At 31.9% G+C, this 15,044-nt stretch overlaps 1 protein-coding gene across 2 annotated transcripts in view; it reads left to right on the plus strand.

Annotated features, from left to right (window-relative positions):
- The first annotated feature begins 6,696 nt into the window (after positions 1–6,696).
- LOC114336997 (tetratricopeptide repeat protein 5-like) overlaps positions 6,697–15,044 on the plus strand; it is a 95,314-nt gene continuing 86,966 nt past the window's right edge. For both annotated transcript variants that reach the window (XM_050651470.1, XM_050651471.1), the window contains exon 1: positions 6,697–6,856. In XM_050651470.1, the coding sequence (XP_050507427.1) occupies positions 6,782–6,856 (75 nt within the window). In that variant the 5' untranslated portion in view covers positions 6,697–6,781. The remainder of the gene's footprint in view (positions 6,857–15,044) is intronic.

The following is a 15,044-nucleotide window of genomic DNA, read 5'->3' on the forward strand; positions in this document are numbered from 1 at the left end:
AATTTTAAAGAACCCTTGGATTTACATGGAATTTGACATAAACATGGCAAACATGTGTGCTTTTGTCCTGGGGGTGAGTTTCGCCCCTTCTTGGGGGTGGAAAAGTATACGTTCAAAATAAGTCTGGAAATGGATAAACTGACTAATTCTAAGTAACTTTTTTTTATATACTGTTTTTTTTACTAAGTCGACACTTTTAGAGTTATTTGCGAGTGAATATGTTCATTTTTCAACAAAAAAAAACACGTTTTTAGACGGTTTTCAGAATTAGTCATTTTACCCACTTCCGGACTTATTTTGAACGTATATTTTCTCAACCCCGAGAAGGGATGAAACCCCCCCAGGACAAAAGCACACATCGGCACAATATAACATTTTTTCTTTGACATGTTAGCTATGTGTGTGTATGCCAAATTTTATGTGAATCCAAGTAGTGCTGTCGCCAGGGGGGTACAACGGCCTCCTTTATTCAGATGGACTTACCAAAGTTTTTTTTATATATTTTGACCCGGAGAACACGAATATTTTGGGTAACAGTTGATCCGGATGTCGATAAAATTGTTATAAACAAAGAACTTAAGGAATGACATAATAGCGATTTTTCGCAAAACAAAACATTTTTTTGTATTTTTTGGGTCATTCTAAGCAAAAAATGTTCTTACAAGTTTTTTCGTATGGTGCATAGTTTTCAAGATAAACGCGGTTGAAATTTCAAAAAATCGAAAAATTGCAATTTTTGAACCCGAATAACTTTTGATTAAAAAATAAAATAGCAATTCTGCCTACCGCATTTGAAAGTTCAAGTCAAATTATACCGGTTTTGATTATTTCCATTGCTAAAAATTAAATTTTTTATTGTAAAACAAAGCTATAAACAAATAGTGTTTTCCGTGCCCAATGCATGCCTTTTAATGCATGCTACGTAGAAATTGACTGTTTGTAGGCGCGCCTACTCGTTCGATTTTAAATGAGAGATGCATTGAAAACATCACTCAAGCACTATGTGTTTATAGCTTTGTTTAACAATAAAAAAAATGAATTTTTAGCAATGCAAATAATCAAAACCGATATAATTATTTGACTTGAACTTTCAAAATTGCTATTTTATTTTTTAATCAAAAGTTATTCGGGGTCAAAAATTGCAATTTTTCGATTTTTTTAAAGTTCAACCGCGTTTATCTCGAAAATTATGCATCCTACTAAAAAACTTGTAAGAACATTGTTTGCTTAGAATGCCCCAAAAAAATATAAAAAAAATTGTTTTGTTTTGCGAAAAATCGCTGTTAGGTAATTCCTCAAGTTCTTTGTTTATAACAATCTTATCGACATTCGGATCAACTGTTACCCAAAAAAAATCATATTCTAAGGGTCAAAATACATAAAAAAACTTGGGTAAGTCCATCTGAATAAAGTAGGCCGTTGTATCCCCCCTGGCGACAGGACTAAAGGGGTTCTTTAAAATTCGGAGGTTTTGCAATATTTTATCGTGAGTGAATGGACTAAATGAGACATTGTAGAGGGTGTTGAATACTGTTATTATTATTAGTACCTATTTACAATTTATACAAATATTTAGCAGCCACAGATGTTCTTTTACATAAACAGGCTAATTAATAGTCGTATCATTTGTATTCAAATTTTTTTCAATACCTGAAAACTAATTTGAAAAAACCAAACAGGTTTTTTTTAAATATTTATGTTTATTTATTGTGTTAGAAAATAAATATACATATTTTTTAAATAGGAATAATAATTCAATATCATCTGTCAGTTACATTAAAAATGTAATCATGAGAGTTTTTTTCTAATAGGGGTATAATTTTGTATGAAGGTATAATATTCTTTTTTAATTTTGGATTTTTTATGCCCTAATTGTGCAGATATTAGAAATAGAAATATTATTGTATATAAATAAATAATACACATAAATTAAAATTATTATTCCGTGACATGAATTGGGTAAAATAGTATTTGGACCAAACAAAACAAACTGAAAATAATAATGTGTGTCAAAATGTAAGTAATAACTAATAATTCATAGGAAACAACAGTATTCGTGTGATAGCCCAGACAGAACTGCAATAGAAAGTAGTTTGAGCGTTGGCAAGGCGAAGAAATATCATGTATGAAAGACGTTCTGTGGGGTAAAAAACTAGGTCGCCTTTCAATGTCTTCTTGTAATAAAGGGTGCGGTTGTCAATAGCAAAATAAACCTTACCTTATCTGCTGGAATATGCCTGCTCGACATGGTCTCCGAATTCAGTCGATCCAAAATCCCTAGTACTTCTGATATGACTAGAACTAGAAAATGTCACAACACTAACTCCATGACACAAAACGGTGCACCAACACTTTCGGAATGGATGTTAGCTAAACATTTTCATTCATCACTTTTAACAATGGAACACACCTTAACAAAACAAATCAGCACTGTACACAGAAATATCTCAACACAGGGTGCAGCCACTTGACTAGGGGGTTGATAAAATAGTGAAAATACAACAATGCAGAGCAAGGCAGGCCAAAGTAGCCTCTCTCGCGGAGCTTGCGCCTTCACCTTCCGTTAGCGACTACTCGGTTGGCTGGTGCTTATTTGTGTTCATTTTTGTCTTAGCAGGCTGCCTTCATTCCAATTCTATTTAATAAAAACCGCAGTAACAGAGCGCCATCTATCGACCGATACTAAAACTAGAAATATCGAATAGGTTAGATTTACAGTTATTTACAGTACCAGGAATAGTTGTTAATTTATTTAGAATGAAATAAATTGAAGATTTGATTTTACAACCATAAAATTATATTGTTTTAACCATTTTAAATATTTTCAAAATTCATGAAAACTGACGGAACGAGCATTATCTAAAATATTTATATAGACAAATGACAAACTCAGTAAAGTTTATCATGGAGTTGCACTATTGCACCAGCGAGACATACAGTGTTGCGCGATTTTCTATAACTGATTGAAATGCAAGATTTATAATTTACTTTACATTATGATTGATTATAAAGAGGGTGACAGAAGTTAGAGTAAGTACGCGGACTTGTGGCTCGACGATCTTTTTCGCTCGTGTGTCACCTTAAATATAGTAGGCCTGGATCCCGCGTACCAAAAAAAGTTTATTAATAGCAAGCTAAATTTGTTAATGGCTTAACGTTGTCTAGTCAGACAAACTTTAATGCACGCGGGAACACTGGAACATGGGAAGTTTTAATTGTGGAACTGGTTACAGGTTTCGAACATCAGACTACGAAAACGTCCCATGTACCTATTTGGTCGGACAGAACTTCCAATTGATTTGTTACCCTTTCATTAAACGCTCATACAAAAATCAGACTGCTAACTGCTATTTACCACTAATATAATTCATGTCATTTGACATGTTCTACGTATCGGACTTAGTAAAATTCCCAATATATTTGTCGGACAAACCTTTTTTCATATAATATGTACCTATGTACCATCATGTACCTATTTTGTCGGACAGAACTTCCAATTGATTTGTTACCCTTTCATTAAACGCTCATACAAAAATCAGACTGCTATTTACCACTAATATAATTCATGTCATTTGACATGTTCTACGTATCGGACTTAGTAAAATTCCCAATATATTTGTCGGACAAACCTTTTTTCATATATTATATAAAGTTTGCTATTGAATAAACTTAAAAACAATCTGCTAGTTTTCACAATCATAAACTTGTCAGGATGACACGTTACACAATTAAAATCATGTTCTACAATTAAAACTTCCCCTGTTCCAGTGTTCCCTTACATCAAAGTTTCTCCGACTAGACATCGTTAAGCTATTAACAAATTTTCAGCATGCTATTAATGAGCTTTTTTTTGGTACACGAGATCCAAGCCTATAGTACCTTTCAAGATACTTTAGAAAACCGTATCTTAATCCTATTACCAAGTCATTTGTATTTGAGTAGTATTGTTAAATTTCGAGTAGTGAACATACTGAATAGCATACATGTTACCATACATTTGATGTATGATGTATGGAAACACTGAAACATGGGAATCTTTAATTGTGGAATGTGATAAACGTGTCATCCTGACAAGTTTATGATTGTGAAAAATAGCAGGCTGTTTTAAAGTTTATTCTATTCGAAACCTGTAAGATATAGACAGTTGCGAACCTCGGACTACGAAAACTTACCATCAATTTTGTCGGACAAAACTTCCAATTGATTTTTTTACCCTTTCATTAAACTCTCATGCAAATATCAAACTGCTATTTATCACCAACATAATTCCTGTCATTTGACATGTTCTACGTGTCGGACTGGTTAAAATGCCCAGCATCTTGTCGGACAAATATTTTTTCTATTAATAGGTAATCTTTTATTTGGTACCTACATACACGAGATCCAGGCCTATACATTTTATAAGCTTTGAAACGTAAAAAACTATTCTATATGCAAGGTTTTTCAACTCTTAAGTTGAGTATAGAGCTTCAGTGAAAAAGCGCCATCAGGTTACGTTTTGCGCTAAGGCCTTCAGCCAGTCCCGGATTAAGAATCATGAGGCCCCTAGGCAACCCAAGCTATGAGGCCCCTTAAGAAGCCTCCCGCCTTCTCCCTCCAAATACCACATAATATAACCTCTCCATTTCTGAGCGGTATTCCATAGATATAAGATATAACGGTGACAGTTTTTAAAAATTTTATTTTTGAAAATGACCGTTCGCCTGTTGCATTTATAATCATTAGTGTAAGCTAAGTCTTAAAAGCTACAGCACGACCAAAATTCACTTTGTATTTGAGATTTAGATGCGCACTGTTGTTGACGTTGAGTTTTTCCATATTTTTTTAAATTGTATTTGGTACCTTGCAGGTATTTTACTTGGCGAGACGTTACCAAAAACAATTCAAAAAAATTGGAAAAAACCGAACGTCAATATCAGTGCTCATCCAAATCTCAAAAATAAAATTTGGTCGTGCTGTACTGACACATTTGGAAGCGTCGATTCGATTTGTTCTCCCAACAATAAATAACCCAAAATTAATGTGAGGCAGGAATAAATTGTTTTCCCTGCAAGTCTTGGAGTTGGCTATAAAATATTTGAACTGCACTAGTTCATCTTCAATTTCAGGATGAGTATCATCAGGATAGTTTTCATGTAGATTTGAAGCACAGTCCTTTACTTGAGTATCACTCATGTTTGGAAAAACGCAAAACACCAAAACACTGAATTTACTGACTCATACAACGTTCATACGCTGTCAACCGACGACTTAGCTCAGCAATTAGTTTATCAAAAATTGGTAGATACGTCTTAACCTTTAACTTTTCTCCGTCACAAATAAATCATAACATGTGATCTGTCTTTAAAAAGACAACCATACATGCAATGGTGAAAGTAAAATTCTCGCGCTAGAAATTCCATAGTAAATCACGAGGGAAAACCAGGAAAAAACCTCGTGATAGTATCCCGACATCGTAAGTATTAGGTCTTTAGTTTACTCTCAAAACTAATACCAAATTCTCACTAAATATTTCCCATCAAAACTAGTTAATTGAAAAAAATGCCACAAGAAAATAGCTTCAGAACAACATTAAGTATTTATTTAATTCTATTTTTTTTTTCGTTTTGGGCTCTGCGAGGCCCCCTTTAGAGCCGAGGACCCTAGGCATCTGCCTACTTTGCCTAATGGTTAATCCGGCACTGCCTTCAGCTCATTCCAAGATTTTCCTTGACCTCTTAAATATCTCGTCCATGTTGGATCTTCTCCAAGTCTGTACTGGGCGACCTCTTTTTCTTTTCCCCTGGGGATTCCACTCTAGCCCATTCTCTACCGATCGAAGAGGATTGAATTCGGCTAGCAGCCATTTTGATGAACGGCACCTAATTGAAGTAACCGTATCACTCGCTGGCGCGTGAACGGCCGCGAATGGGCTAGGGAAGTCCTTGAAATACTGGAACTATTTTTTCGGAGTGTGTGACCGATGACCGATCCAACCCGACTTTCTGGACTTTTTTCATTTTCTACTCTCTCCTGTTGGGTTAAGTGTAGTAGATCTTCGTTTCATAAAATATGAATTCTTTCCTAGACGTTGTTAACAAAGACATATAACTCTCTAACTGCGTGTAGTGTACTGGTAACAAAGGACAACAATTTTCCTTTTCAAAATGTGTAGGAAAACTTAAAATGTAGTGATAAAAAGAAACAAATATTTTACATATAGGGCTTTTCATCGATTGTCATTTGTTTCGAGCTTCTGTCATGTGTCACATAATATTAATACATCTACGTCATACGTCTTTGGTTTGTATTATTGTAGATATCAATAACGTATGTCGTAGATATATTAATATTATGTGACACATGACAGAAGCTCGAAACAAATGACTGTGAATGAAAAGCCCTATTGGAATAAAAGTTTAATTTGCTTATAAATGTGGATTGCAACGTTGCAACGCGAATTATAAGTTGCATATATATGGCACAACTCCAAAATGTTCTTCGGCATATGATTTAATAAATTGTTCGTTTAAAATATTTTTTATCTACACTAGGATAATGTAAATATAGAAATAATCCACATCTTTTAAAAATATATTTCCAATTTTGAATTTGCTGAATTGCAATAAATCGAATAAGCTCCCGATTATAATCGTAAACAAATCGATTCCAATGTACCTGACCTGACATTGACACATCTCTGTCACCGAACCTAACCTTATTTAAAAAGAACAACAAAACAAGGAACTGTAAATTGAAATGAACTGAAGTTATTTTATTTTAAAAAATAATAGTATTTAAAATGGAGGCTTTAAATAATTGTGCTCCGAAATGTAATTGTGAACGTGAACATGAAGACGTGGTCCAATTTCTAAATGTATGTATACTTTCTGTATTTTTGGGATATATTTTGAGCAGGTGTTAGAAGGTGTAGGCCATGTATGCAACACACCTACTGAATTTATCTCTTTCTTGACCTTATTAGGAAAGGTTTTATTAAACGATACTTAAAACATTAAGTATCAATCAATGTATTTGTAGAGTTCATGATTTGTAAAATATTGTATTTTAACAATGAGAAAAATGGATTTACATTGTAGTATCTGTTTTATTACTTTACAGAAAAATGTTAAAAGAGATCTTGTTTGTTTTAACTACATTTTTTAACACATTAAAAATTTCTAAGGAACACAAAGTTTTCTTGTCATATGTCCATAAATTTTACTTGGATTTTAAAAATTGATATACGATTGTCATGTTATCACATTGATGGACAGAACGTCTATACACATAGACGTCTTATTTCCATTGATGTAATGTGACACAACATCTATAGACAACATTTTTAAAATAACTAGTTGTGACAAAAAATCGGTAGACATCAACTTTCGGATATAAACATTATACAAACACATAAGGTCCATGGTCGTCGTCCACATGTTGTTTCCATAAACTATAAACGCTACGAAAAAACGAAAATTGTAGATTGGCCCTTTTTACTAATCAGGGCAGTATAGTGCTGTTTACTCCTGGTCTGGTGCCTGGTGGAATTGTCATGAACTAAAATATTTGTCTAACAGTGTTAGATTATTAAAAGTTGTACAATACAGCCATTGTTTAATAATTGCAAAATGGATCCTAATTCGTGTGGGAAAAGAATACTTTGTATATCTAACTTAGTAGTAGTGAATATCTTGAAAAAAATTTCCAGGACATTTAATAAAAGCTGATCAAAGAGGTAGACACATGTCAATCAATAAAAGTCCTACTGAAACCATAAATAGTATACATCAACAAATAAATTATTCCTTCCAAAGTATGAGTCATTACTCCAGAGAAAGGAGTTAGAGAAAAATATTATCTGGACGCAGCACTTACAATAGAAAAGATGTATCAACTGTACATTGATGAATGCAATGAAAGACATGTGACATGTGGATCCAAAGCTAAGAACAAAGATGTGGTTGTATGCAGATATTTTTAATAAAATATAAAGGAAAAGATTCCTCTCATTGGCTGTATACCATAATTAAAAACTTACTAGGGAAGTAAAACTTCACTTGTAGGTAGATGGTATATAAATTTATTAAAATTTTTATCTAAAATGATCCAAATTGGATTGAAGTGGGTACCTCTATAGTACAAAAAAGAATGTGTGTGTACTTTGTACGCACGTAAGAAGTTATACTTCTATTATAATATAATTTCAGTGAAATAAATATACCTACTTACAATACAAAAAATTAACAGTAATTACCAAAAATGAACCAAAACTTAACAATGCCAAATATTAAAAAAAAAGAAAATAATATGAATCGTCCGGGATTTGAACCCGCAATCTCGCGATTTTTTGATCTCTGGTCCAATGCTCTACCAACAAGGCCATCAAGCCGCATGCTAGTTACCTTTCAGATATACATAATTATACATCACGGTGACAAGTAAAATATAAAAATAGATGTTTTATTATTTTACGCCCAAGGAAGACAAATCCAAAGACACAAAATTATAATAAAAAACCTTTTAAACCACCTTTTTCAAATTGCGCAAGTTGTATTATTAATATTAATGTTAATAAATGAAATATAAATATTTTGACGTTTCACAATTTGACAATTCACTTTTAACTGCAGTGCCTTAAAAATTTTAAAGCACTAGTGCCTTAAAGTAGCATTTTTCATTTTTAACGCTCCTATGGAGTCCTAAAAATTGCATTTTTAACACGTTTGTAGAAAAATATATTTAAAAACACTAATATATTCTTTCCACACCTTTTCTGGACTGATACATACATAAATTAAAACATTTTGAAGTATAACTTCAAAAATATAATATGAAAACTATTTAAAAAGGCAGTATAACTATTAACTAACCTTTGTTGTTTCTCTTCCCACAAATTTTAAAACGCAACAACCATACATAACCAAACCGTCAACCGTCCAAACCACAGCTGCGCTACAGTTGCCATATTGGATAATTTTTGACATGTCATTTGAACATCCAATCAGAACAAAGTTATAATGCGCATGCGCCGGGATCGTAGGTTTTAACATATAAAAATTCACCCTCATATCGCGCGTAAAGAAGTATAACTTCAAAAAACACACAAACATTTTCGAACTGATCATTCCATCATCAGGTAGAAACTTTAGATCCAAAGTAGTTGGAACTAGCTACATAGTTAGGTCAAAAGACCTTCATATTACAATAATTAGGCCATTTCGGCTATAACAATGTCGACAATAAGTCGATGTTTAAAGAATTTATAAATGTAGTGGTACTATAGTGTGGTCCTCATCTTGGCTTCAAACTGACAGACTGAAATATAACATTAAACGAATATTGACAAGACCTTCTATTTGACCTAGAAGGTCTTGTCAATATTCACCAAAATTCAAGAAAAATGTTTGCTTTCACCACTAACAAATAATTGCATTAGCCTCTACAAAAGGAATCTTTGGATATTAAATTTTACATTATATGATGAAGATTCTTCCTCTGCAGCATGTATGATGTGGGATGAATAGAAAGGGGCTTGTAGTGCAAACAATACCAGGTGGTCAGCTGGAGGACATCACTCTTTGGACCCATAATTATTATGGTCAAAACAAAAATATAAAAAATATAAGTCAAAACATAAATAAGTATTATAATGTGCTATTTTTGGATACTGCATAATATGCAGGGTACATATATTTATGTACCCTCAAATAAAGACGATCACACAAAAGTTTTTACTGAAAGGGCACACACATATGTATAAAAGCAGACAGTATTCACGCTTTGATCGAGAGAAAAAGAAAAAAACTCCAATTTAGACATTCTAACACCATGGGACTGGCAACAGCTATACTGCGGTGCAAAAAAATCGATCCACTAAAAATTTGGTCATTTTTGATGTTTCGAATTTCCTAAACCTGTTGTCCGATTTAAGTGATTCTTTTACCACGTTATAGCCTTATTCATTGACAATATCGCTGTAATAATATTGTTGCTAGACAAAACTGTCATTGTATACCGGGTGTACGAATCACACTGTGTTTTTTCTTAAAGTTCGCATTACTCTCTGGACTATTCTAGCTTTTATAAAGTACTGAAATTAAAATCAAACTATGGCCTCAGGTTTTCTTAACATTTTGTCTTTCGATTCATTCGCTTATGTTGGATAATAAAAAAGTTAGGTACTTTAACAACTGGCCATGTCCGTCATCAGTACAGGGTATTTCTAAATAAGTGCGACAAACTTTAAGGGGTAATTTTACATGAGAAAATAATGACAATTTGCTTTATAATCATATGTCCGCAAACGCTTCGTTTTCGAGATACAGGATGTTAAATTTTTTTTTTACAAACTGACGATTTACTTATTGCTTTAAAACCAGTTGAAATATGCAAATCAAATTTGGTGGGCTTTAAGACGTAGTTATTGCACATTTTTTGACATACAATTAAGAATTTAATATTTACCATTGGCGCGCAAAGGGGTATTATGACCGATAAAATTATCCGTACGCACGCCAATGGTGAATATAAAATTCTTAATTGTATGTCAAAAAATGTGCAAGAACTACGTCTTAAAACCCACCAAATTTGATTTGCATATATCAACTGGTTTTAAACCAATAAATAAATCGTCAGTTTGTAAAAAAAAAGTTGAACATCCCGTATCTCGGAAACGAAGCGTTTGCGGACTTATGATTATAAAGAAAATTTTCATTATTTTATCATGTAAAATAACCTCTTAAAGTTTGTCACACTTATTTAGAAACACCTTGTACTGATGACGAACATGGCCAGTTGTTAAAGTACCTAACTTTTTTATGATCCAACATAAGCGAATGAATCGAAAGACTAAATGTTAAGAAAACCTGAGGCTATAGTTGGGTTTTAATTTCAGTATTTTATAAATGCTAGAATAGTCCACAGCGCGATGCGAATTTTGAGAAAAAACACAGTTTGATTCGTACACCCGGTATACAATGACAGTTTAACTGTCTAGCAATAATATTATTACAGCGATATTGTCAATGAATAAGGTTATAACGTGGTAAAAAAATAACTTAAATCGGACAGTTTTAAGAAATTCACAACATCAAAGATGACCAAATTTTTAGTGGATCGATTTTTTGCACCGCAGTGTAGTTAGGCAAACATCAGATAAATACACAGTGCACAATATGGAACTTGCAGATATCAAAAACTTCAAAACGCTGTTGTTAGATAAGAAACTGTCACCTAATCCTCATTTTGTAAATAGAAAAAAAAATTGTGCTGGCCACAGTAAAAGTGTAGTAATTCTCATTATGAAGCCAATCTCTTACTTTTACAACAGTCCTGCATGTAACGCAATCAGGACCTGCAGCAGTGGTAAAACAAAAGAGAACAGGTTCCCTAGTTAAGATCAATATATTGATGTTGATTCAAAGTGCTTTCCATAAAAACGGGAATAGTTCAATGATGTGAGTGTGTGTGTTCACAAAGAGGGGATGGCATTAGATGAACTTTTTGCCACAGATATTTGGAAGTTGAAGATTGAAGATGTCATATTAAATTTTTATTTTAGAATCTTTAAAAAATTATATGATAATATCATTAATAGTTTTGGTGTTGAAGCTTAGTAGGTGTGAAATATTCAGCGGTAAACCTACATTCTGCTCCTGAAGTCTAGCAATTAGTGCTTTCGTATGGTATTTATTAAGTTCACAATTAAATATTATATAATTTAAATCTGCAGTATAGTAGTTATCTCATGAACAGAGAGAGTTGATACGCATTCCTATTTTAGCTAAATGTGCAGGAAAATTGCCATGGTTTAATCTTAAGCGACTTAGGGATGTGGATTAAAATCGAGTAACGTGATAATCAAATATATGTGGGATATTTTGCGGAAGTTGTGGGTATATGTAAGTGTATGAATTCCTCGAAGTTTGTACAAATTTAAGCCAAATAGTTTCCCATTTCTTTCTTAATTTTTTATGCAATTCTGGAATGTAGTCGCTGGAGATTTTTAAATCTACTATTTCATTTAAAGTTGCTGAATTCTTTGCAATTTCATCCACTATCTCATTTTCTTTGATTCCGGCATGCCCTTTTACCCAGATAAAGACCAAGTCACTGCTATTATTTTTATATCGAGCGATTGTCTTTTTAATATGGCATAACAAGTCATTGTTGTGTTCTTTTGGTTATTGGTTGTGATATTGCCTCAAGAGCAGATAAAGAATCTGATAGTATAACCGTGTCTCCAAAGTTCTGTTCAACCGCGTAAGTTAGAGCTCTTTCAATAGCATAAAGTTCGGCAGTAAAGATAGATGTAAATTTAGGTAGTCTAAAAGAATTACCACTTTTTATATTTACCCCAGGCTGTGGGTGAAAAAACGTGATATAATTCAGGAATTTTTGAAACCTATCAGGTGCTGTAAAGGACGATGCCAGGAATAACTTCTACTAAAATGTAACCAAAAATATTATGCGCTTTTTTTTATTGCGATTTTCATTTGTTAAATTTGCAATTTTTAATGATTTTTAATTTTGCAGCTTAGGATATTGATTTTAGAGAAAAACTTTTTAATAGAAAGTTGTAGTAAATTAAAAAAACCTACCATTTGAGGTACGGTAAGTTTAATTTCGTTAATTGGTTATTGCAAAACAGCCTGCGAAAGGTCCAAAATGGCCGTTTTTTACAATTGCATTATTTATTGTACAAATAATTTTTTTTTATTTTTTAAAGCTTTAAAATGAAGATCTTTCAATTCCAAACATAAAAAAAAATTGTAAAGCCAGATTAATGAATTTGTTGCTTAGATATTATAAATTGTTTATCTCAAGAGGTCAAATGTCGAACGCTATAACTTTTTGAAAAAAAAAAAAAAATCGTAGAAAGTTGGTGAAACATCCAATCTCCTTCTAAAGAGTTATATTTTCATATTCTGATGTAAATAAATGCGTAAAAAATTTTTAAACCTCTAATTTTTGGGTTTGAAAATAAGGGGGCAAATTTTGTTATAAACATTTAGAGCTGAAGCGGCCCTGAACATCCTATGAGTTTTTAACTTACAGATTATTGTTGCTAAAGATGAAACAAAGATTTATAAAAAATATAAAAATTTCTACGACCAACTGAAGCCGAGATAATTTTTGGGTTTGAAAATAAGGGGGCAAATTTCGTTATAAACATTTAGAGCTGAAGCGGCCCTGTACGTCCTATGAGTTTCTAACTTACTGATTATTGTTGCGGAAGACGAAACGAAGATTTATAAAAAAATTTAAAATTTCTACAACCAACTGAAGCCGAGATAATTGTTTTTTTTCTTAAATCGTAGTGCCTTTATTTATAACAATTAAGAAATTATTTTACAGTCATTGACTAAAGAAAGACTATGTTATCTTAAAATAAAAATTATTATAAAATATAATTACATTTAATTATTAAAAATTATTTTTAAAATCGGTGCTTTTGCGAGCGGCCGAATTTTGCAAATCGCCCGGCTCGCTTCAAATCCGCACGCTCGGAAAATTTTTACGTAACTTGTATTACATTTTGACCGAAAACAATTTAATTTTATTACCATTATAATATACAGTCTATTTACCACTGTATTTGTTTTTCTTGATACTCTTTTATATGTGAAATCCAAAACGAATAGTCACTACAAGAAGAAAAAGTTTTATATTGTATATTATAGTAAGAAGTAACATTATTATTATTATGTTTATATAATAATAAAAAAATTCAAAATATAGTTATATATTTCATATATCTGTATCATTTTTGTAATATTATTTCTTCAGAAATGAAATTTCACATATAAAAGTTTATCAAGAAAAACAAATACAGTGGTAAATAGACTGTATATTATAATGGTAATATTATTTAATTGTTTTCTGACAAAATTTAATACAAGTTACGTAAAAATTTTCCGAGCGCGCGGATTTGAAGCGAGCCGGGCGATTTGCAAAATTCGGCCGCTCGCAAAAGCACCGATTTTAAAAATAATTTTTAAAAATTCAATGTAATTATATTTTATATTAATTTTTATTTTAAGATAATATAAGTCTTTCTTTAGTCAATGACTGTAAAATAATTTCTTAATTGTTATAAATAAAGGCACTACGATTTAAGAAAAAAAAACAATTATCTCGGCTTCAGTTGGTTGTAGATTTTTTTTTATTTTTTTATAAATCTTCGTTTCGTCTTCAGCAACAATAATCTGTAAGTTAGAAACTCATAGGATGTACAGGGCCGCTTCAGCTCTAAATGTTTATAACGAAATTTGCCCCCTTATTTTCAAACCCAAAAATTAGAGGTTTAAAAATGTTTTACGCATTTATTTACATCAGAATATGAAAATATAACTCTATAGAAGCAGATTGGATGTTTCAACAACTCTCTACAATTTTTTTTCAAAAAATTATAGCCTTCGAAATTTGACCTCTTGAGATAAACAATTGATAATATCTAAGCAACAAATTTGTTAATCTGGCTTTACATTTTTTTTTATATTTGGAATTGAAATATCTTCATTTTAAAGCTTTAAAAAATAAAAAATAATTATTTGTACAATAAATAAAGCAATTGTAAAAAACGGCCATTTTGGACTTTCGCAGGCTGTTTTGCAATAACCAATTAACAAAATTAAACTTACTGTACATCAAACTGTAGGTTTTTTAATTTACTACAACTTTCTATTAAAAAGTTTTTCTCTAAAATCAATATCCTAAGCTGCAAAATTAAAAATCTTTAAAAATTGCAAATTTAACAAATGAAAATCGCAATTAAAAAAAAAGCGCACAATATTTTTGGTTACATTTTAGTAGAAGTTATTCCTGGCATCGTCCTTTACAACACCTGATAGGTTTCAAAAATTCCTGAATTATATCCTGAAATCGACCTATTTTTCACCCACAGCCTGGGGTAATTAGAAACATAATAAGCGCTATTGTCCTTTTCATGATCATTTTTCAGTGCGTAACAAATGATAGGAAAAAGGGTAAGTCCGTGATAATATACATTTACGACATTTATTCTAACATGACATTTTAGTTAAATCTGACAGTTGTCACAT

Source organism: Diabrotica virgifera, chromosome 5 (genome assembly GCF_917563875.1).
Source record: "Diabrotica virgifera virgifera chromosome 5, PGI_DIABVI_V3a".
NCBI lineage: Eukaryota > Metazoa > Arthropoda > Insecta > Coleoptera > Chrysomelidae > Diabrotica > Diabrotica virgifera.